The sequence below is a fragment of the Panthera onca genome, chromosome D1 (genome assembly GCF_046562875.1).
Source record: "Panthera onca isolate mPanOnc1 chromosome D1, mPanOnc1 haplotype 2, whole genome shotgun sequence".
NCBI lineage: Eukaryota > Metazoa > Chordata > Mammalia > Carnivora > Felidae > Panthera > Panthera onca.
In genome coordinates this window covers 88,374,099-88,397,931 of record NC_138348.1, presented here as the reverse complement: position 1 = coordinate 88,397,931, position 23,833 = coordinate 88,374,099, and the positions used below count along the sequence as shown (strand labels likewise).

Sequence of the window (23,833 nt, the reverse complement as noted above, 5' to 3'; positions counted from 1 at the left end):
ATTAGGTGAACTTCTTTGTCTCTGAACTGAAATTTGTTGGGTTTGGTATTTGCTGTCCACTGAGCTCTAATATTATGATACAGAAAATTGTGCAAGTAAGTTTTCTATCCGTCCTCCCTGGCTTGGGAAATTGGGAGTGAACTGGGCTAATAAGAGTTTTTCATAGGGATTTCTTTAGGGATTGAGCAGGTAAACTTGTCCTCTCAAACCTTTCCTTTGTGGGGTTAAGCTCCCTGTGCAGATATCCACTTGCCTGGGGTCAGTAAGACCTTCCACTTGAGGAGCAGTGAGGAAAGGGTATTCTAATGGGTTTCCCCTCTAGTGGGTGAAGGCCTGGGAAGGCCAGCAAGCCCAGCGTGTCTTCACACTCTGTGGTGAATCCTTGTCAAATACAGCAACTTAATGTTGTCCCTCATCCTTGATATGAAAGGCTAAGACTTGTTCAGTCATATTGAAAACTAAAAAAAACTATAGCTAGAGCAGTTTGGACTTTGCCTACCCAGTCTATATGCAAAGAGCATGCAGCACTGAAGTTTCTTTCAAAATGGAGCTTTTGTGGAAGTTGCCTTTGCAGGCCTGATGTCTGCCCTTGTCTCTGGCCAGAAGCGATCAGTGACAGCAATAAGTAATTCGTTTTTAGGTTCTAAGATTTCAGGAACTGAGGGAAGATGTAGAAGTGATTTCCTTTTCTCCCCCTGAAGCCTTAAGTAGATGCCAAGGACACCAAGGGGGCACGGACTGGCCTGGTGGCTGAATGTCACAGAAGGAAAGGGGAGCAGTGCGCCCTAACCAAGTGGAGTCTTGGCAGACAGGAGCACCTTGTACCGTGAGCGTGGTGCGAGATAAACTAGTCTGTTCTGCAGGTCCTGGGTTTGATTTCTTTCCTAGGGCACAGTGCACTTTCAGTGTTGGGCCTGGCCCCCAAAGGGAACCCCCTCTTGTTTTGTTCCAGTTCCCCCAACTCCTCTGCCAACCAATGATGTTGATGTGTATTTCGAGACCTCTGCAGACGATAACGAACATGCCCGCTTCCAGAAGGCTAAGGAGCAGCTGGAAATACGGCACCGCAACCGAATGGACAGGGTAAACCGTGGCACTCCCCTTCTGTTACAGGTGTTCGGCACTGGGTAGTAGGGTTTTCATAGTGGAAGAAAAGGGTCACCGCCGTCCTAGATTGTCACTCTGTGTTAGGACAGGTGAAGTGTGAGAGTATAAGCAGGTCTCCCTTCTGGGTGTGACTAGCCCCTCCCCTCTGCCCCATCTCCATCTCCATGATAATACAATTAGCCTCTGAATGCTTTATTGGGTTCAGACTACGGAGTACTTCCTGTAACCATTATGTTCTTGTTATTTTTCTTTGCTATTAACTGGCTTTAAAAATTTTTTTCTTCTATGGAGGGAAAATTTATATCATTGTTGTAAACAGAAAGCTAGTATCATTTGCCATTTAGAACTAGGTAAATGTAAAAATATATTAGATGAAAGCAAACCTGTATTAGTATATTCTAGCTTAGATACTGTTGTCTGCTGAAGGCTCTGAGTCTTGAGATGCTTTCTTTTTTCTTTCTTTTTTTTTTAAGATTTTATTTTTAAGTAACCTCTACACCCGGTGTGGGGCTTGAATTTACAACCTCGAGATCAAGAGTCACACGCTCCACTGACAGAGCCAGCCAGGCGCCCCTCGGGATGCTTTCTTAAAAAAGTTACAAGTGTTAGAGCAACATGAGCACCACAGTGCAGCTTTCTCCTAGTTACTGAGAAAGACTGAAAGAAAATTGAAAAGAATTTCTTAGGTCTGAATACCACCTAAAATCTCATACATTACCATGTGCCAGGCTTGTACTTTTGGAAATGTTTGTTGACTCTACTTTATCCAAACAGTTCTGAGAAGTAGGTATTAAATGCACCCCCCACCCCCTTTTTTATGTGTGTGAGGAGACTAAGGCACAGAGACTTTAAAAAAAAATTTTTTTTAACGTTTATTTATTTTTGAGAGAGAGAGACAGAGTGTGAGAGGAGCAGAGAGAGAAAGGGAGACACAGAATCTGAAACAGGGTCCAGGCTCTGAGCTGGCAGCACAGAGCCTGACGTGGGGCTAGAACTTGGGACCAGCAAGATCATGACCTGGGCCAAAGTCAGAAGCCCAGCTGACTGAGCCACCCAGGCGCCCCAAGGCACAGAGACTTTTAAATAACTTGCCTGGGGTTATAGAATGGGGAGGTTATGGAATTGAGGCTCCGTTTGCTGATGGTTGGAGTCCAGGACCTTCTGAGACAGTAATTCTGTGAAGGAGCTAAAACTGCTGTGAGCTTGTGAGGGATCACATGAGGCGATTTCCTTTTGCACAGTTTCCTACATTAGATTTCAGGGCCTGGCAGTATTGTTAGAAAATGGGGGGATTGTTTTAGAGATGACTCTCTGGTGATACTGGCTTTGACCTTTTTCTAGGTAAAGAAAGAATGGGAAGAGGCTGAGCTTCAGGCCAAGAACCTCCCGAAAGCAGAAAGGCAGACTCTCATTCAGGTAAGATGTGTTTTCCAGGGACATAATCTCTGAAGTCCAGTCAGAGCCACATTCCCAGGAAATTACCGTTTGACACCTTTCGCTTAGTTGAGAGCTTATCTTACAGCAAGTTTTAACTGCCTTCCCCCTCCCCACCCCCACCCCCCAACTAGCATTCTCTAGAATTGATCACCAATGGTAGAAGGAAAGCAGGGGACCAACCAGTGTACCTAATTCATGCCAGGAAGCAAACCTTAGCTGGCTGTGTTTGTTAATTCTGCTCTCCTGGCAAAAATCCTCAATTCATCTTCATTCTTAGGCTGTGACTTGTTTTTCAGCAGCATTGAATTTTATTTATTTATTTATTTATTTATTTATTTATTTATTGACTTCTTGAAAAGTCAAAGTCAGACAATAAAACAGTGATGCCAGTTCATCTCGGGCTTTGCAAGAATGTAACATTAGAATCAGCAGCAGCACCCACCCCACCCCCCACCCCCCCAATAGAACAGAGTGTTGTTAGGAACAGGGATTGCAATTTATAAGACTGGTTTGGGTTTCATAAAGCTGATTGCATTTAAATCAGTTTGTGTTTATGATGAACTGAAATCTTCTCAGGAGGTTAACACTCTGTTGGAACACCTTTTCTTTCTTAGCAATCATCTAGAAAATCTAAGAGTTAATTTCTATGCAGCCAGTGCATCCTGTGCAGGGAAATTTAAAATTTAGTTCCACAGCCTTAAACTTTACCTTTCAGCCTGGCCAGGTTTTCCACAGACAACTTGCCCTTCAGGACATCAGTGTGAATGACTCAGCATAACCTACCACATTACTGGGATATATTTCAAAATATAGTTCCTGTTGGTCTGTGTCTCAGGATTCGGATCTGGGGTGCCTTTGCCACAATGTGGAAAGGGCAGCATTCCTTCTTGCACAGGGCACGTTGAGAAAGCCCGCATAGGGGCTTGCCACACTAGTGATTTCAGGAGCAAAAGTGCTAAGAAGTCCACTGCCCCTCAGATTTAACATGCTCTCATTAGATTAGGAAGTAATTTTCCTGACAACAATCAGAGTATATTTACGTCTGTCTTACCCTTGCTTAACTCTTCTGGACCTGTTACCGGCTTACACAGGCTCTAGGTGAGGAGGCATAGTCCTGGGGTATCGCTGTTTGCTTAGACTTCCTCCAGGTACCATGAATTTCACGTTGTTCCTGCCTTCTTGGTTTAGCACTTCCAAGCTATGGTTAAAGCCCTAGAGAAGGAAGCAGCCAGCGAGAAGCAGCAGCTGGTGGAAACCCACCTGGCTCGGGTGGAAGCTATGCTGAATGACCGCCGCCGCATGGCTCTGGAGAATTACCTGGCTGCCTTGCAGTCTGACCCACCACGGGTGAGTGGTGTGCAGAGCCCAGAGAACAGTATACTCGAGGTCACCTCCTCTAAAGCAGCGTATGTGTAGAACATGTATGATGACCTGACACGGGTCAGCAAAAAAATTACATTTTTATGACGAGTTCTGGCAAGGGAAGAGAGGTAAGGAGAGAAGAAGGGAAAAAAGGTGTCATGTTCTAGTATGTTCTTACGTCACCTTAGCATTACACTTTATGCTTGCATATGCCACCAGTGATATGGAAGTGTCTTACCCTGGAAAAGCATAATCTGAGGATATGGGTTGGTAGTTACTCAATTATTGAATTTTTATAGTAGCTTTTTTTAATGCTTATTTTTGAGAGAGAGAGAGAAAGACAGATTGTGAGTGGGGGAGGGGCAGAGAGAGAGGGAGACACAGAATCCGAAGCAGGCTCCAGGCTCCGAGCTGTCAGCACAGAGCCCGACGTGGGGCTCAAACCCGAACCACGAGATCATGACCTGAGCCAAAGTCAGACGCTTAACCGACTGAACCACCCAGGCGCCCCTTATAGTAGCTTTACTTTCAAAGAATAAAAACTTGCCTTTTGAACACGCTGTTGTAATAAGATTATGAAGAAAAGGGTAAAGGGACTTATATCGAAGCCCCTGGTGCTGGTGGTCTCGTGCTTCTTTGTCCCTTCGCTCTAACCTACCTTGCTTTTGGGGGATGGAAATACTGGGAAGAATGGTATTGGTATCCTTCTTAGGTGAGCAAGCAGAGCCTTTTCTGGGTGACACAGGGACTGCCTACCTTGCAATTTAAGGTGTCGGACACTGAGCTTAGGAAAGAGGACAGATTGAGAGGGCTAGAGATTCTGGAAAATACTGTTCTTAAGGAGCCAACATAACTTTGGAACTTAGTTTTTGGTACATTGTGTAGAAAGGTAGTTTCTTCTTACTTGAGAAGCTTAAAAGCTTTAAAAAGCACAGCTTTCCTTCTTGGTGCCCGGCTGGCTTTTACATTCTTAGGTGAGTTTTTTAAGCCTTGCTTTCCTGCCTGTTTTCAGTTCTCTAGTGCCTGGATATTCAAACTGCTGTTCTCTCTTGCAGCCTCATCGCGTCCTCCAGGCCTTGCGGCGTTACGTCCGTGCTGAGAACAAAGACCGTCTGCATACCATCCGTCACTACCAGCATGTGTTGGCTGTTGACCCAGAGAAGGCGGCCCAGATGAAATCCCAGGTACACTAGACACAGTCGAAATTGCCGCAGGAGAGTGTCTCTAGCGGGGAGAAGCCGCTTCGACCGTTGGTTGGGCAACACTGATAGCTGTGCTTGGAAAGTGATAAATGGCTTCCAAAGACATTATTAGATTACAAGAGGTGGTTTTTGCAAAAATACAGTTTCTAAGATCTCTTTTCCATACTTTGTTCTATTAAGTCCTTTCTCCGTAAAGAGTTTCTGAAAGTTTAGTGGAAAAACTAGACTATCTATCGTGTAGTATTTTACAGAAAAACAGCCATTTTTATATAGTGAGACTAGAAGGAAAGGAGAGACCTTGATCAGTGTATTAAATTAACAACTAGGGAATGAGTTGTGTGCCAGCAAGATCATAGTGCCACACCAGATGGCCCAGGAAGTGGAACTCTCTCCCTTGCAGACCTCGGGGGGAAACCCCAGCTGTCCCGTGTGATATTCGCTCTGTGCTCTAAGCCCTTAGTTCCAGTGAAGCTTGGCTGCTGAATTACATGAACTTCTGCATGTTCCCTGTGGTGTTATCTACACTCTGGGAAGTGGTGAATATGTTCAGCCTATTGTAATGTGCGCATTTGGTCTGGGATGTGAGTGTGGTGGTGTTCTTACCCCTCATGTGAGCTCAACAGCTCACCGTGAGGACACTGATGTCCAGTACCCTGCCCTGTGGTTCTTGTTCTCCTGTGGGCATAGGAACCGTCCTCAGTCAAATGGCTCCTTAATTCATCTGAAATATGACAATGTCCACACACGCCAAGACTGTGGGTGGTGCATTTTCAGTTTCCATTTGCATTTTTTCTCTCAGGCACTTATTACTCTGGTGCTTTCCCGTCAATTTACTTGATTGAAAGAATGGCAAATATAAAATTAAATTACTTTCATCCCTGCTTTTAAAGGTCAGAGAGACCTCAATCTACAATAAAAGCATCTTTCCATTTAATTTTTTTTCGTTTGGCCATGTTATATGGCTTCAAGCCCACATAATTAATCCATTGGCTTAGAGCACCCTCTTTAGGACGAGCATGGTAAGTGCCAGTGTAACCAGACAGGCATACCCGCCCTGACATGCCTCACTGTGGCCTTGGGGTGGACGTTAGCCCACATCACCTTTTATTTCCACCCCAAAACCTTCACAAGTAAATGACCAGTTTTGATGGCTTTTTTTTTCCTTTTTAAAAAGTATGAACAATCCGGAATTGTTGCATTCAGAAAAGGTAGTGAACTGTGGAACAGGGATGGTAGATAAGTCTTGATCACTCCTTAAAGTCAGGTTTATTTATACCTCAATGTAAAGTTTTGAAGGAATAACTAATCTAGTTAAATATGAATGAACTAGTTCTGTTATTCACCATGATAATCATTTCAAGCAATTACTTCACTAAGCAAAATCCGTGAATGGCCCCCTCTCCATGCCAGTCTGCTTTTAGCCAGTGATTTCATTCCTTTTTTTACCCCATCTAATCTGACTGGTGGTAAAAATGGACTCTTTCCCTCTTTCACTCAGCAAAACCTTACCGAGTATCTCGCATTGTACAAATTAGGGTTCTTTTGGGGCACCTGGGTGGCTCAGTCGGTTGAGCATCTGTTTCTCAATAATAAATAAACGTTAAAAAAAATTTTTTTTATAAAGAAATTTTAACGTTTATTCATTTTAGAGAGAGAGGGGGGGACACAGAATCCGAAGCAGGCTCCAGGCTCTGAGCCGTCAGCACAGACTAATGCGGGGCTTGAACTCACGAGCCTCGAGATCATGACCTGAGCTGAAGTCAGACGCTCAACCGGCTGAGCCACCCAGGCACCCCTAAAATGAATAAACGTTAAAAAAAACAAAAGATTAGGTTTCTTTTAAGCTCAATTAGTACAGTTAGTTAAGTGCCTCATATAAAAATCAAATGAATAACTGCCTAGTGAAAGGTTTTAAATTTTGTTTTTAACTCAGAACACTCTCTGGATAAATTCTCAGATTGCCAAGGGGTATTACACACAGTCTGCACATACTCCTATACAGCAGTCCCCCGTGATCGGAGGCTTCGCTCTCTGCGGTCCTCCGTGACCCGGAAGTGAATGATCCTCCTGATGTATCATCAGGAGGTTAGTAGTAGCCTACCTTTATGTCACAGTGCTACGTCACTCATCTTGCTTCACGTGGGCATTTTATCATCTCACATTATCACAAGAAGAAGGGTGAATACAGTATAAGAAGGTATTTTGAGAAACAGAGACCCCATTAATAACCTTTATTATAATTGTTCCACTTTATTATGTCATTGTTAATCTCTTACCTATGCCTAATTTATAAGTTGAGCTTTGTCATACAGGGAAAAAAACCCCAGTATACAGGGGACTCAGTATGGTCTGCAGTTTCAGGCGTCCATTGGAGGTCTTGGAATGTACCACCCACAGATAAGGGGGGACTGTTAGATTTCAGTGGTCAGTAAATAAGGATGGGGATTAATGGATTTCCTCTGCCTGGCTGCTTTGCTGGACTCTGCAGAGAATATACTTTTTCCGCTGATCTTTGCGGAAGTGTGTGCATGTGTCCTGTCTGCAAGCTTTGTCCTGGCCTGGCTCTGTTGGTAACGAGGTCTCTCCACCATACTATACTTCCAGGTGATGACACATCTCCATGTGATTGAAGAAAGAAGGAACCAAAGCCTCTCACTGCTCTACAAAGTACCTTATGTAGCCCAAGAAATCCAAGAGGAAATCGGTGGGTGCTGCGTTTGTACTGAGGTCTGTGAGGGACTTTGGCCAAGACTCAAGGGTGGCAGCAGTACAAGGGCCAGGAAGCTAGGCATTAGCACTCCAGGATTTAGGTCTGGAATTCACTGGGGCTTACGTGGCAAGTAAGGTCAAGGAGTAACCTGGGGACAGATGTACTGGCGGTGAGCCACAGAGCCTTGAGTTTCTTAACCTTTACTCTGTTACCGGAAGAAAAATTGAGGGTGTGAAATTGCAAGGGACCGGGGAGTTTCCTGTTGCCCTTTCCCCCTTAATTGCTGATGCATTTCAAGGCACCTATTTTACACACATTCTCACTTCCTCTCTCTCTTCTGGTCTTCTTTTTTTTTTTTTTTTTTTTTTGTTTGGCAAATATTTATTGTGTCTACTGTGTGTCACAGAGGGAAAATGGTGTAGACCGTATATCCTGGAGTCATGTTATAGTATGAGACAGACAGGAAAACAAGAAAAGGAGTGCCATGTGGGGGCATCAAATAGGGTGGAATGGTGGAGAGTGGCTGGGTGGTCAAGGGGTTTGTCTTGGGCGCAGTCACCTGGGACCCACATGACAAGAAGGAGCCATCCACGCAAAGACTACAAGGGGAAAAACATTGTTAGCAGAGGAAATGACTACTGCAGAGACCTGAAGATTAAGTCAAGTGTGGACACATTTGAGTAGATCAGTGTGACTAGAACATAGTGAGGGAGAAATGGGGCCAAAGAAGTTGGCAGAGACCAATTTGTTCAGAGATTTTAGCAAAATCAAGGAGTCTGGGTTTTATTCTAGGATAAATGGAAAGCTGTTAGAAAGCTTTAAACTAGGGAGTGACCAGATCTGAATTATGCTTTAAAAAAGAACATGAACTAAAGAAAAAATTACTTGGCTGCTATGTGCTATTAAAATTAGAAACCTGCCAGGAAGCAATTGTAAAAATCCAGGCGACAAATGCTGATCGTGGGCACTAAGATGGTAATGGAGGAAATAAACAGATGTGGGGGCTTTCGGGCACGTTGCAGACGAAGGGCGAACAGTGTGCTGCTGGGTTGGATGCCAGAGGTGAGGGACAGGAAGACATCGAGGGTAATGCCCAGCCTTCCATTGTCAGCAGCTGAGTGGATGGTGATGCCGCACTTGACTGAGGAAAAGCGTTCTCTTTATACATGATAAAATAGAAGTTGGACATTAAGTGGGGGTGTAAAGGGGGATGTTCAGTGAGCTGGAGGTCGGGCAGTAGATATGAGGTACAGATTTTCAGATCGTGGCCTATGGATGGCATTTAAAACTGTGCCGTCGGATGAAACCACTGAACCAGAGTGAGTTGGTAAAGAAGAGGAGTTCTGGGGCGCTGGGGTTCCGCGGTGCTACAGGGTCGGGGGTGCAGGCAGGAGGGAGTTGTCCACTGCGAGCTGGCGAGATGCTCCCCTCAGTAGATCCCAAGTTCTGTAATGCCATGAGTTAGCCTTGTTCACACTGGTGGTCCCTCTGAATGCCGCTTCCCTGCCATGCCTCTCTTTGTCAGATGAGCTGCTTCAAGAACAGCGTGCAGACATGGACCAGTTCACGGCCTCTATCTCAGAAACCCCCGTGGACGTCCGGGTGAGCTCCGAGGAGAGTGATGAGATCCCACCATTCCACCCCTTCCATCCCTTCCCGTCCTTACCTGAGAACGAAGGTGTGTATGATTGACAGCGCAGCTTCTCAGCGGCGCTGGGGGCGGGGATGGGCCGGTGGCCTGTGGTTGGAAAGTTGAAGGTAGAATTTTGAACCTGGGTTGTGTTAGGGGGGCTATTTTCTTGGTGACAGTTGGGCAGGGAGATGGAGACTGGATTCATTTAGCACCTACTGTGTGCAGGCACCATGCTGGGTGCCTTCAGATCCTTGGCTTCAGTATCACCATGAGGTTAGTAACATTTCTCCCACTTTAGAGAGATGGTTTGCTGAAATCCTCTTTTTTTTTTTTCTGGTCCTGTCAGCTGCCTTCAGAGTGTATGACACCTTGCATGTGGAAGTCACTCTGCTGCTTAAAGAGCACTTTCACGTTATATTAGGTCATTAGCTTTTCATAACAAGCTGGGGAGCAGGCAGTGGAGAGACGACAGAGGTGACTTTTCAAGGTGATACCTCTAGTGTTGGGGGTGATAAGAAGCCATGTCCCTCTGACTCTGTCTGGCACACTTTCTTCTATTCCTTTGCTGGGTCTTGATGTTTAAAAGGATCTTTAAAAGCTGTGGGTCTGCACCAGAAATAAACAAGCTGCTCAGCTCGGTGCCCTGAGACTAGGCTGTGGAATCAGTTTCTATTTATTTGTCTGCTGCTATTGCTGATGGTGGTGGTGATAAAAATAGTGGCCACAGCTATAGAGCCCTTATCATATGCCAGCTTTAGCTAAGCGCTGTGCACGGATGCTCTCATTTAATCCTCAAAATAGCCCTCTTAGGTAGGTACTGTGAGTGTCCTCATTTGGGGATTCCAAGATTTAAAGAGGTTAAGTGTCTGTCCAGGCTCACGTAGCCTGTGGGTGGAGAGTAAGGATTTGAACCCAAGCTGATGTGGTCCTGCAGTCCTGGGTACTGTCGCCTACCTCAGACCAGATGTAGCAGTGCTGGGACAGAGGCCTGAAGAAGGTACTGAATGGGGAGGATGGGGTACATCCAACTCAGCCTTCAGACTTAAACAGAATGCCTTCTGAACAAGTTACCCCAAAGGTACCAACTCGTACGGTTGACCCTGCGATAGTAAAATGGAATGTGAGAAAGGAGCCAGAGAAGTAAAGAGATCTCACTTTGTTCCTAAAACCTGCACTTACAAATCCCATACCTGCATGGGCTTGTAGGGTGGCCGTGCTTACGTATCCCATTTGGGGTGAGGGCATCTCGGACAGATCCGCACTAGGACCTTGTCTCCTTGTTAGAAAACCACAATCGATACTGACTGTATTTTTGTTATTTTCTAAGAAAAATAACTTTGTGGGCTAAGCTAAATAATTTGGGAATCTCCCCAAATTTCCCCCCAAGACAGACCTACTTCTTTCTCTCCTACCTTCCAGTCATATGTTGTAGCTTTTAACTGCTGGTTTGTTTATGGGATGTGTCAGGTGTGTTTTTAAGGAAGAATACTTTTTATTTACGTTATAGAGAAATTCTAAGATAGCAATTTTGAAAGAAGCCATTTTCTTTCTTAATCTCCTTTTTTGTGCTATTTTTTTTTTTTTTTTTTTTATTGTTTTCCTTTCTGCTAGACACTCAGCCGGAGTTGTACCATCCAATGAAAAAAGGTTGGTCTGTCAAAGATGTTCCCTTTAAGACCTCCATTCCTTTGCACTTCCCCCATGTGTCGGGAGGCTCATTTTCTGTTTCATACCATCACCTGAGATTTTTCCACCTCATTTCTCCAGATGTGGCTGTGAGGGGAGCCAGAGTGGCCTTGGGTCCAGCACTTAGAATCTGGTGTCAGTGGTACTGGTTACAAGGTGCCCATCCTAAACTTTCCTTCTGGATATCCAGAGAATACAGAGTAATCAAAACATATTTTTATGAGACATTTCTTCTGGGTAGATTTTTTTTTTTTTTAAGTTCATTTATTTTGAGAGAGCAAGAGAGCGTGAGTGGGGGAGGGGCAGAGAGCGAGAATCTGAATGAAGCAGGCTTTGCGCCCATCTCCCAAACCAAGGGATCGTGACCTGAGCTGAAACCACGAGTCAGACACTTAACTGACTGAACCACCCAGGCGCCCCTCATCCGGATAGATTTTTAAATGTATATTCAACTTAAACAGGTTGGGTGGAATTGCTAGTATATTTGAAAATATGCTTAATTGAGGGGCAGGTGGAGAGTCGGTTCCTTTTACCTCTTCCCCCCTGCCCATCCCCCTCACTGCTCCACTACATCTTGCCCTTTCCTTTCAGCTGTACCCAGCCCTGTGTCTGTGCCCACCTGTCTGTCGCCATTAGTCTCCGTCTTGACTTTAGCATTACTCAAAACACTTAGAAGCTGATGGATGGAACGGGTTGTGACAAGTGGACTCTTGCTGTGTGGTAGTGAGTGTCCAAGCTTCAGAACAGGCTGGGACTGTGTAAGCGCCACGCCGAGTGCCTCGCGTACGTGGCCTCACTTCATGCACTGAGCACACCTACTGGCCGGGGCTTTAGCTCTCTCTGACAGATTAGGCGGTTGGAGAAGCCTCAGACTGCATGATTCGCTCAGAGTCCTGACTGTAAGAAATGGAGGAATCCGAACTCAAACCCAGCTGCTTTGTCTTCAGAGCCTATGCAGTTTCTGTCACATAAAAGGCCGCTGCATTTCCCCAGCTTGTTGGGTGGTCCACAGTCCCAGGGTCATTGTGAATAAGTGCATATGCTTCATGTTCTCAGTGTGTGTTTTATGAGCCTGCTGACTTCGACCAGCTGTGGATGCACCACACGGTGTTCTCTAAGAATTTGATGTTGTGGTTTGTGCCACGGCTTTTTCTCAGAAGAGTGCAATTTCAATCCTGTAAAGATCACTTCTGTGTTAAATGCTTGGTTTTATTCTACCTGGATATGCCTCTTCTTGGAGGTGACTCTGAACCATGCATCCTAGGTATTTACAGATAAAGATGAATTTCCTGGAAGCTTACCTGGCTTTCGCCCACATACTTCAGTTGTTGTTAGTTGGAATAATTTAAACATTAACTTTTGTTTTCTTAACATCACTTGATTATGCCTTTTATAAAACCAAGGTGGTTTGGGTCAGTGTTTAAGAGAACACGTGAGTTTCACCACCAAAGGAATATCGGAACAGTCTAGACTGGTCATAGGACTTTAAATTAGTTGGTTCAGTGCCGTGTTATTTCTCATGTAGGATTCTGCCCTCTGACCTTTAAAATCCGGAGGAGGAGAGAGAAAGTGATGGAAGGGTTAGAATTTACTAGGCTTGTTCATCCACAGCCTTGCTGAGACAGCACCTTTCTAGATTCTTCCTTCTCAGTCGAAGTGCACTATTGCTGTTTCAGTGGCATTTTGAGACGATAAAAGCCAGGCCTGATTTAACTTACCCTAGAATCAAGTTGGGAAATTGCTCTTTAAGGTGAAAACTTTAGGAAAAACCAGTGTTATTTTGGGCTGCCTTCTGATGGGTGAACGAACGCATTAGCTAGCCCGCACATTCCACACCTGCAGCAGCTGTTACTGGTGGTTCCGTGTCAACAACGAGCCTGGTTGTGAGCCGGAAGGCCTTGCTGTGGCTGGGCCTAGTGTCAGCCCGGGGACAGCAGTGCTTGGCATTTACTCATGTTTGAGTCCTACTCACATGCAGGTGATCACCTTAGAATGAGGAGTGTGCCATCCAGTTGATCTGTTTATAAGAGGTTCAAATTGCAGATGTTTATATTGAACTGTGTATCTTATTAATGAAAAACTCATAGAGTAGGTAGAAATCACATGCTTTCTGAAGCTAAAATAAGGAGGATCACTCCTCACTTTTCCTCTGCCTGGGTTCGTGCTGGGTTCAGTCGAGCCGCATCTTTGGATGCTGTCATTTGGCGTGCCACACACAAGTGATGTCGGCTCAGGTGATGTCTGACCTTGACAAGAGGAGTGTGGCTAGTCTTGCTCCCTTTACAGAAAGGAACCTTCCACCCTCGTGTTTGAATTCTCCCTGTCTGTGGAATGCTTCCTTCCTGCTCATTCTTGAATGACCACTGAAGATGTGACATCTGTGATCCAGGCCCTCAGAGGGTTGCAGGCTAGAGGGAGACACAGAAGAAAATGAGGATAAACAGTGATTTCGAGTGCTGTAAGCTGGAAATGTCTCCCAAGAGGAGCTGCAGCTTGAAGGACAACTAGGAAGGGTTGGAGGTCAGGGAGGGTATTTCAGGCAGAAAGAATTGCCTGTGGGATAAAATAAGATGCTTGAGACAAATGTGCACATTCATTGCTGGTGTGATGGTTCTTCCATCCAAAGGGAGCGAGCGCAGAGTGTTGAAGGAGCAGGTTGTGGGCTTATAGGCACTCGGTAGTATCACATACGGGTATTACATGTTTTTCTGTGCTAGAATGCCTCTGAACTCCACTTCTGTTTATCTTACAATAAACATTCTCTTCTGAAGGCTGTCATTCCGTTTTTCCAGGTTGGATATTAAGTAAGCACTCTCTCCTCCTCCATTAAACTCATCGGTCCTCTGAAAATGCCTGTACCATTCATCCTTATAGAGCACAGTGCATCCTCAAAAATGGGAACAAAGTAGCCTATCATGTCGCAGCGGGGGAGGTGATCAGTGAGGGCCCCTGCTTCTGTGAGGTTGGCATGAGATCAGCCCATCCTGGGAAACGCTCAGCTGTGATCTCTCTCCACACAGGATCTGGAGTAGGAGAGCAGGAAGGAGGACTGATCGGTGCTGAGGAGAAAGTGATTAACAGTAAGAATAAAGTGGACGAAAATATGGTGAGCCATTTCTCCCCTCCGCCCTGCCCTGTTTTAATTTTGAGACTAATTAGAATGAGTGGCATTGTTTTAGAGGCTTTCCAAATGAACCTCCCTGTGTTCACTTTCCATATGGTACAAGATGGGTGGACTCCAACTGGTCCCACAAATCTGCTGTATTCTTTAGCATCTGGGTATGAGAAGGAATAAAGAATTACTTTTCAGCCGTAGCTCTCCTCTTGCGATACAGTGGGGGAAATATATTTGTAACTAAAGATACGAATAAAATATGAAAGGCCATTTTCAAGTGAGTATAGAGATTTAATAACTTGTAAATGGAATAGAGTCGGGTTTGGTTCTTATATTGCCTTTGGTTTATACACACTATTAGTTATTCTATCATTTTCTATCACTGATATTTCTGGATTATTGTCAACTGAGTTTTTTTTTTTTGTTTCATTTTGTTTTTTTAATTTTGAGAGAGAGAGCACAAGCATGCACGTGAGCAGGGAGGGGCAGAGAGAGGGAGACACAGAAACTGAAGCAGGCTGTAGCCTCTGAGCTGTCAGCACAGAGCGCGACGCGGGGCTCGAACTCACGAACTGTGAGATCATGACCTGAATCAAAATCGGACACTTATCTGACTGAGACACCCAGGCGCCCCAATATTTATTTTTAATTGTTTTTAATATTTGTTTATTTTTGAGAGAGAGATAGATTGTGGGCAGGGGAGGGGCAGACAGGGAGGGGGACAGAGAACCTGAAGCAGGCTCCAGGCTCTGAGCTGTCAGCAGAGAGCCCGACAGGAGGCTTGACCCCACAAATCGCGAGATCATGACCTGAGCCGAAGTCAGCCGCCTAACTGAATGAGCCACCCAGGTGCCCCCTGAGTTTGATATTTAAACGTGAATTGTTGGTAATTTATCCTGTAATGTCACTCCATAGTGGTTACCTAAAGGAAAAGGCAAGTGGAAGCACTTAGGGAACTAGCTGCAATACAGTAACTTGTGTCCACACTTGCTTCTTTAGGGGTTTGGTGAGTGGATTTAGAAGGACGTGACAGAACTGCTTGGTTAGTGGGTATCCTCAGTATCCACCTCCCTCCACCAAATCATAAGTGGAGTAGAAAAGAAGCTCCGTTTATGCTTAATGTCCCCTTCCACCCAGTTGCTGACATTTTTGTACCATTTCAGGTCATCGACGAGACCCTGGATGTTAAGGAAATGATTTTCAATGCCGAGAGGGTTGGCGGCCTGGAGACAGAGCCGGTACGTACGTGTTCAGCTCCGGAACCTAAATGCCAGGTTTCCCATGGGTCTCGGGTGCTTCTCTCTTGTCTTCTCATTTCAAGTGGAAAACGGAGAGACGCTCGGTGTCTCAAACTCTCAAAGACCCCCATCCCCAATTTCCATACTTTTGGGTAAGAAAGCTAAAATTAGGATCTCGATGGAGATTGGAAAAAGTGGGAGTTCTCCTCATAGGGATAGTCCCTTGGAAAGCAGCATCTCAGAGTTCCCTCAGTGTCGGAGTCACGACTCTACAGGGGCCTGGCCCTCCTTGAGCTGCTGGTCTCCCGCTCGCCATCTTTCACATTGTGCGAAGAGTCGCTGAGACCTTGTCGCACATCTACTTTGTTATCGTAGGAATCCGTGGGGCCACTGCGGGAGGACTTCAGTCTGAGCAGCAGCGCCCTCATCGGGCTGTTGGTCATTGCAGTGGCCATCGCCACGGTCATAGTCATCAGCCTGGTGATGCTGAGGAAGAGACAGTATGGCACCATCAGCCATGGGATTGTGGAGGTGAGTAGCAGGGGCTCTCTTGTGACTTGGCCTTGAGGTGGTGATGGTTTGCTCTGTGCAGTCAGGGAGGCTTATGGAATTCAGACATCTTAACTTCGTGGGTGCTGCACTTCAATTAAATTACTCACTGGATTATTAGATCATGTTTTGGAAGTCAGTCCCAACCGAATTATGTTGGTCCTATCACAAAGGGCTGTTGCCAGCTCCGACGGTGAATGTGAGGAAATCATAAGAGCATTTTATGCTGCAGAGGGTGAAAACTTCCTGAGTGTTTTCTTCTTTCAGGTATGTTAGATATTTGAGAATGAGGACTGTTGATACTCTTTTTTATTTTTGTTCTTGTTACTGACTTGTTTTTTTAAGGAGCAAACCAGGTATACGACCAATCAGGCAACCCTGGCAATCATGAATCTTAAAAATATGAAATAGAAGTAATATTTTTTTTAACGGCGGAGAAAAGCAACAGGAAATTTAGAGCCAGAGCAGGCTGTTTTCTGTTCCGTCTTCTGCTGGTTCATAATTAGAACTGCTTACCACTCATTTTGTGGTGGGGGATGGGAATGGCCGGGGTGTCTTGGTTCCAGAAAACAAATACAGTAAAGAATACGGTACGGGGCACCTGGGTGGCTCAGGCGGCTGAGTGTCCCAACTTCGGCTCAGGTCATGATCTCACGGTTTGTGAGTTTGAGCCCCGCGTCGGGCTCTGTGCTGACAGCTCAGAGCCTGGAGCCTGTTTCGGATTCTGTGTCTCCCTCTCTCTCTGCCCCTCCCCTGCTCACTCCCTCTCTCCCTCTCTCTCAAAAATAAATAAACAAACAAACAAAAAAAAAAAATATGATACCCTCTGGAAAATTGGTTCAGATGTATGTCCACCTCCTGCTGGACACCGACTTCATTGTGGAATTTCAGAGCTGGAAAAGACCCCAGGGATCTTGGGGTCCCAGTCCTTATTTTCTAGGGAACGCTCCCCTGTGCTGTCCTAAACAGTAAGTAGCAGTACCGAGACATGGTCGTCACCGTGGTGCTAGTAAATTCAATTCACTCTGTTCTCTAACTCGGACCAAGCTTTCAGGACTTGCACTTTCAGAAGCCTCTCTGACCCTCTTCTTTTCTTTCTCCTCCTCCTGTGTCCTCCCCACCAGCTCTTGTGTGGTGTCCCCAGTGGAAATGGGACACCCGGTTGACCTCGCTTCCCAGGGGAGTGCACAGCAAACACCTTAGGTCTTCTGACGTCCTGTGCAATTCTCTTGTGGTACAGTGCAGTGATATTCCGTCTCTGTTCCTCCAGGTTGACCCAATGCTCACCCCAGAAGAGCGTCACCTGAACAAGATGCAGAACCATGGTTATGAAAACCCGACCTACAAATACCTGGAGCAGATGCAGATTTAAGTGGGAGAAAGCAAGTGGCAGTGCCTGCTGGGGGAGGTGCTGCAGGTGGGCTAGAAGGGGTCCAGCATTTTGGATCAACTACTGGACCAGCAGTGCTTCCAGAGGATTCATCTGATGTGCAGACCTTCTGGATTGTTAGGACTCTAAAGTACTACTGTAGAATCACAATCTCCATTCTTTTAAATGGGTGAAAAATGTTAATATAACAATATATGATATATAAACCTTAAATGAAAAAATGATCTATTGCAGATATTTGATGTAGTTTTCTTTTTTTAAATTAATCAGAAATCCCACTTCCATTGTATTGTCTTACATACGCGCTCTGTAAATGGGAAATGTTGGTTTTTGGTGATAGACTGTATATGCAGGCCGTTCCAGCTGTATTGTATGCGTCACTCCTTTAGGCTCATTCACTGTCCTGGTTTTTATTAGGAAAAATAAAAAATAAAAAACCTAAGGCAGTATTCCCTTGTTAAATGAGCTAGCTTTCAGAAAGTTGCCCAGAAACTAAATGTTAAGGGGAACCGTGATTGACCGTTCAAACACTTCATGATACTCTTGCAAAATTATTTTAAAGGACCAGTTCTTTGGAAGTCAGGTGTTCCCAGTGCTGGGTACCTTGGTGTCCCAAGGAGGTTAAAAGCATTTGAGCCCCGGCATCTTTTAGTGAGAGCCTCATGTATACAGGTTAGGGCATCCACTACTGCTTTCCTTCTGAATCCAGTTCTTCCACAGAAATTAGCCTGTAGTTTGTATATGACGTTCTTCCACTGTCTGCCGTTACTGACCGTAGCTTTTTACTGCTCACTTCCCTTCCAAGTAACGTCCATATGTGCTGTCTTTTCCCCTTTGGACATTTTCCCCCGGAAGGCACTGGCCCTCAACCCTCTCCACTGTACCTTGACTTCTCTGCCCACCCTCGCCTGGCACCAGCCTCTCTGCTGTTCAAAGACCACAGTGGTAGGTGGCCATGCGCCTGGGAGGGAAGGTGGGGGGGCTTGCTTTGACGTGCAAGGAGGATGTTCCATGTTTTATGCGAAACGCTCTGTAGACACCGTGGAAAATTTTGGAGATTGTTTCCTTCACCTGAGTCTTTGTGATGCTTGTATAGTGGATGATGCTCACAGCTTTTTCTTTTTCTTCTGTTTTTGTTTCTTTCCTTTTTTTTCTCCTCCCCTCTCCCCCTCTTTTTTTTTTTAATTCTGAAGGTTCTGGTAACCTGTGGTGTATTTTTTTCTATTTTCCTGTGACTTTTTTTTTTTTTTTTTTTGTCTGTCTTCTTCTTCCTCCCCTTCACCTTATCCATGTGTCTTCCCACTATGCACAGATAAAGTTCACCCACAAACTCCTTAATCTGATCTGTGGAGAATGTACAGTTTAAACACATCAATAAATACTTTAACTTCCACCAAGACTCCTTGTGTCATTGGCCCGCTGTTAATCCGTGGTGACGGTTTTAACCCTTCTGCCCTCCAGACTCTGGGTGTCGTCCTTGCCTAGGGGACTGCCGAGCCACACCGCAGGGGCAGGGGTTCGTTCGCTCCAGCGAGTTAGGCTCTTAGGCTTTAATTCCACTTTTCATTTAAAAACTAAGGGAACTTAGCAGAAACCCATGGGGGAGGGGAAGAAAAAAAAAAAAAGGTTAGAGTGGGAGAGAGCCAAAGCATAAGAGACTCTTAAAAACTGAGAACAAATTGAGGGTTGTTGGGGGGTGGGAGGGAGGGGAGGGTGGGTGATGGGTATTGAGGAGGGCACCTTTTGGGATGAGCACTGAGTGTTGTATGGAAACCAATTTGACAATAAATTTCATATATTGAAAAAAATAAATAAAAACTAAGGGAGCCCTGCTGGCTCAGTGGAGCATGTGGCTCTTGATCTTGGGGTTTTAACTTTGAGCCCTACATTGGGTGTAGAGATTACTTAAAAAAAATAAAATCTTTTAAAAAAACTAAGGGAAAATGCCTTCAATCTGAAGGCAGGTATCTTTGATTTCCTCCACCATATTTTATGTTTTCTAAAATGCTAATTTGGTTAAACCTTGGACTTCTTGATTACTTCCTGTTTGTTTATATTTTTTAAGAGAACAGGATGGGGGAGGGGCAGAGGGAGAGAGAGTCGTAAGCAGGCTCCACACAGCATGGTGGCCAATGCAGGGCTTTATACCAAGACCCTGGGATTGTGACCTGAGCCAAAATCAAGAGTCTGATGTTCAACCAGCTGAGCCACCCAGGTGCCCCGATTGTTTCCTCTTTAAAAAAAAAAAAAAAAATTCTATTTATGTAGTTTTAGTCTATAATCTGGGTGATTGTTTTATCTTGTATCCTTTTCTTGTGAATTTGTAAGTTTAAAATTTCGTAGGAGCTGCTTTACTATTTCTTTTGACATCCCTTTTCATGATGACAAATCTGAGTTTTTATGTATCAGAATTTTAAGTTTTCTTTAAATTACATCTTTCCTTTCCTATAAATGTGTAGCAATCATTTATTTGATCAATGGTTAGTTAAAAGAAAGTGTGGGGCACCTGTGTGGCTCAGTCAGTTGAGCGTCTGACTCTTGATTTTGGTTCAGATCATGATCCTGGTGTCGTGGGATCGAGCCCTGTGTTGTGCTCTGCACTGTGTGTGAAGCCTGCTTGAGATTCTCTCTCTGTCCCTTTGCTTCTCTCCCCCCGGTTGCGTGTGTACACACTCTCTTTGTAGTAGTAAAAAAAGTAACAAGAGGGAAAGTTAGTTGAGAGTTTTGTCCAGCAAAATTTAATTTGAGCTATTGATATTTATTAATACAAGTCTTTTCTTTTTGGAACTGGAAACAATGAGTGGGGCCTGTGTCTGGACTTTCAGAGTATTTCCAGCCCTGATTTCTGTTTAATGATGTACCACTAGGAGGTGCTATTTTCTCATTGAAGGAGGTTTGTTTACCTGCCGTCTGCTTACGGCTCTTTGTCCCTGGGGGTGGTTTTCACTGGTGATTTAAGTGTTTTTTAATGTCCAGCTCCATGTAGAAGAGTAAATTCAGGGGCTAATCTTAGCATTCTTACCCCAGCTGAGTGTAATGCCAGTTTACATACGTGGTGCAGTTAAGGTCACATTGCATATGCGTCTGTAAATGTACATGTGTACACATACAATGCATGTATCTTGCTTACGGTTCTAGAATATAATGAATGTGCATGTTACGAACCTGTGGCCAGGAAGCACCATGGAACAAACCAGTTGAACAGGCTGGTTCTTTATAACCATCAGCACTTCCCCATCTGCCTCTTCCTCCTGCGTTGGCCACTTACATGGCTATCAGGAAAGCCATGGGGGGAAAAAAAACAAAAAAACTTAATTTTTAAAGGCAGTTTCTGCCAGAGTGGTCTCAAAAGCGTTGTCACTTGACCTTCTGCAATATCGGCTGGGAAGTGTAGTTTGAGCATTCCTTATCTGGTTCTAAATCTAACAGCCCAGCTTCATTTATTTTAGTGCTTGCCATCTGCTAGCTGCTTTACATGCAGTGTCTCATTTAATTGTCTTAACCTTTACAGCATGGGTGTTCTTAGAGAAAGCGGAGGCCTTTCGATTGGTAAGGGATGGAGCAGAGATCCAGGCTCAGAGCTGTTCCAGTAATTGCCTTGTTCGCTGTACCTCTGTCCTGGAGGACAGTAGGTCCTGGGGGTCATCCCACAGCTGGTGCCTGTCAACTAGGACCCATCCATCTGGTTGGCTATTAGGACTTTTATCCATTACCAACATTCCAGTCGATGGGCCCCAGAGGAGTTTGGGGCTGGTGAAATTGCAGTGTTTTCACTTACACATCCGTTACCCATACATGGTCAGTACGGAAGCAGCTGGGATTAGACTCGAATGTGCTGGCAACTAGGCTCACAGGCCTCCCTCACCCTGGATTGATCTAGATACGCAGATATGATACCTATAAAGAGTATGTTTTTTCATTTTGAAAGGAAACGCCCACAGCGATGAGTGTGTGTCCAGCAAGGACTTCCCAGCAGGCCTCACCCTAGACCAGCTCCACTCTGCTCCCTGGTGGCACCGTCCCCTCTTTGGGGACTGAGAGAAACTTACTCATCTCCTGGTTTCTGCCTTGGTGACTCAGCTTTGCCTCCTGGGGAATGTGGCCCTGCCCACCTTGTCATCAGCAGCAGGGGCCAGCAGTTCCGAGCTGACTTTGGTGCGAGGCCCTCCTACCTCCCTGTCTGCTCTCAGTTACAAATCAGAGCCCAGCAGCTGAGGTCTGAGCCAGCCCAGGTGTCCTGGCAATCTCCTCTGGTTTCACTTGCTGTCACACTGATACTCTTACCCTAGGAGACACGAGTCCCTCAGATTTGCAGGAATCCCAAGGGTTTGCTCTAAAGGAACGTACAGTCTTACCTTATTAGAAGTGATGGGCATGCAGAAAATGAAGAGAAGGAAGTAGAAGGGCCCTCATGGCTTCTCTCATTTCACAGTTGAAACATGCCCACAAGGTCACATGCCAATCAGTGCAGAGCCAAAGTCTGTGGTATGTGCAACAGGTTCTTTTTTTTTCTGGGACAAACGGTAAAGTGGTTCTTCTAAAATAAGACTATCTTGCCTTTGTTACCTACTGTGAAATGGGGTACTTCCGTCTGGGGGTACTTCTGTCTTAACACTCCTTAACTGCAGGCTGTTAGTATGAAACCGCTGTAGAGAAGCCTAGGTGTCCAGAGGATGGGACAAGAGACAGAATTCAGATACTTATTTCTGTATTCTTGAAATGGATGGGGCATTACTTGGGAGTCTTCAATAGTTCCATGGCCAAGTTAGCCTAACTAGCTCTGATCAAACTTCAGATACTGAAGTCAGTGGCTCTGACTAGAGTAGCAACCTCCATCAATAAAACATTTTTAGGGGTGCCTGGGTGGTTCTATCGGTTGGGCATCATGATCTTGCAGTCTGTGGGTTTGAGCCCCACGTTAGGCTCTGTGCTGACAGCTCAGAGCCTGGAGCCGGCTTTGGATTCTGTATCTCCCTCTCTCTCTGCCCCTCCCCCTCTCATGCTCTGTGTCTCAAAAATAAATAAACATTAAAAAAAAAGGAAACATCTTTAATATGTGCCCTATATGTATAATTATTTGAAAGTTATATACACACACACACACACACACACACACACACATATATATGTATATAATAAAGAGAGACTTGGAAAGTATAAAAAAGATGAAATTACTTTTTTGAATGTTATCTAATAGAGCCTTTTTGGGTCCAGTAAAATATTACTAGCTTTAGTGCAAGCAAAGTGATTGCTTTCATTCTGTCGCAACCAATTCCAGAGCTGATTCAGGTTTCCTTAGTTTTTATTGGACGTCATTTTCTGTCTCAGGATATCACCTTGTATTTAGTTGTGTCTTTTTTTTTTTTTTTAGTTTATGTATTTTTGAGAGACAGAGGCAGAGCATGAGCAGGGGAGGGGGAGAGAGGGAGACACAGAATCTGAAGCAGGCTCCAGGCTCTGAGCTGTTTGTTAGCACAGAGCCTGACGCGGGGCTCGAACCCACGAACTGCGAGACCATGACCTGAGCTGAAGGTGGATGTTCAACCGACTGAGCCACCCAGGCACCGCTTGGTTGTGTCTTTGTAAGCTCCTCCTGACCATGACTATTTCTCTGACTTCCCTTGTTTTTGATGATTTTGGCAGTTCTGGGGACTGCTGGTCAGGTATTTTGTAGGATGCCCCTCTATTGGGATGTGTCTGATATTTGTCTCCTAAGACCCTGAGGTTTTGTGTTACTCGGGAGGAAGAATACAGTGTCATGCTCATCACACCATATCAAGTCACTGTGACTTAATCCCTGTTGCTGGCATTGCTCACCTGGCTGAGGTGGGGTCTGGCAGTGTCTGTCCTGGGAAGATACTCTCACCAAGTCCTCCTCCCTCCTCCACACTGAAGGAGTGGAGAGTTATGCTATGCTCTTCCATATTTTATTATTTTTAAGTTGTGTTTGAAGGCTTAGAGCAATTAAAAGTCTGGCCCAAGATCTATTTGTTTCATTACTTAATGGCTAGCAAAGCCGAGGTTTTGATCATAGTGATGGTTTGATGGGTATATTTAAACTTGTACACTGTTAGTATGTGTAGTTGACTGTGTATCAGTTACACCTCAAAGTTGTTAAACAAACAAAAGGCTGGGAGGGGGGCTCCTGGGTGGCTCAGTCCGTTAAGCGTCCGACTTCGGCTCAGGTCATGATCTCTCGGTCTGTGGGTTCGAGCCCCGCGTCAGGCTCTGTGCTGACAGCTCAGAGCCTGGAGCCTGCTTCCGATTCTGTGCTGCCCTCTCTCTCTGACCCTCCCCCGTTCATGCTCTGTCTCTCTCTGTCTCTCAAAAATAAATAAATGTAAAAAAAATAAAAATTAAAAAAAGAGCTGGGAGGGACACCTTGCACAAACAGGCTGGATGAG

At 45.1% G+C, this 23,833-nt stretch overlaps 1 protein-coding gene across 4 annotated transcripts in view; it reads left to right on the top strand.

Annotated features, from left to right (window-relative positions):
* Positions 1-18,822, top strand: part of APLP2 (amyloid beta precursor like protein 2) — an 86,853-nt gene extending 68,031 nt beyond the window's left edge. For 2 of the 4 annotated variants that reach the window (XM_060605242.3, XM_060605239.3), the window contains 11 exons: positions 953-1,083; positions 2,449-2,523; positions 3,733-3,891; positions 4,962-5,090; positions 7,713-7,812; positions 9,344-9,496; positions 11,063-11,098; positions 14,158-14,243; positions 15,416-15,490; positions 15,866-16,021; positions 17,310-18,822. In XM_060605242.3, coding sequence (XP_060461225.1) covers positions 953-1,083; positions 2,449-2,523; positions 3,733-3,891; positions 4,962-5,090; positions 7,713-7,812; positions 9,344-9,496; positions 11,063-11,098; positions 14,158-14,243; positions 15,416-15,490; positions 15,866-16,021; positions 17,310-17,411 — 1,202 coding nt within the window. In that variant the 3' untranslated portion in view covers positions 17,412-18,822. The remainder of the gene's footprint in view (positions 1-952; positions 1,084-2,448; positions 2,524-3,732; positions 3,892-4,961; positions 5,091-7,712; positions 7,813-9,343; positions 9,497-11,062; positions 11,099-14,157; positions 14,244-15,415; positions 15,491-15,865; positions 16,022-17,309) is intronic. The other 2 variants (XM_060605243.3, XM_060605240.3) reach the window with 1 other exon arrangement.
* Positions 18,823-23,833: the final 5,011 nt, after the last annotated feature.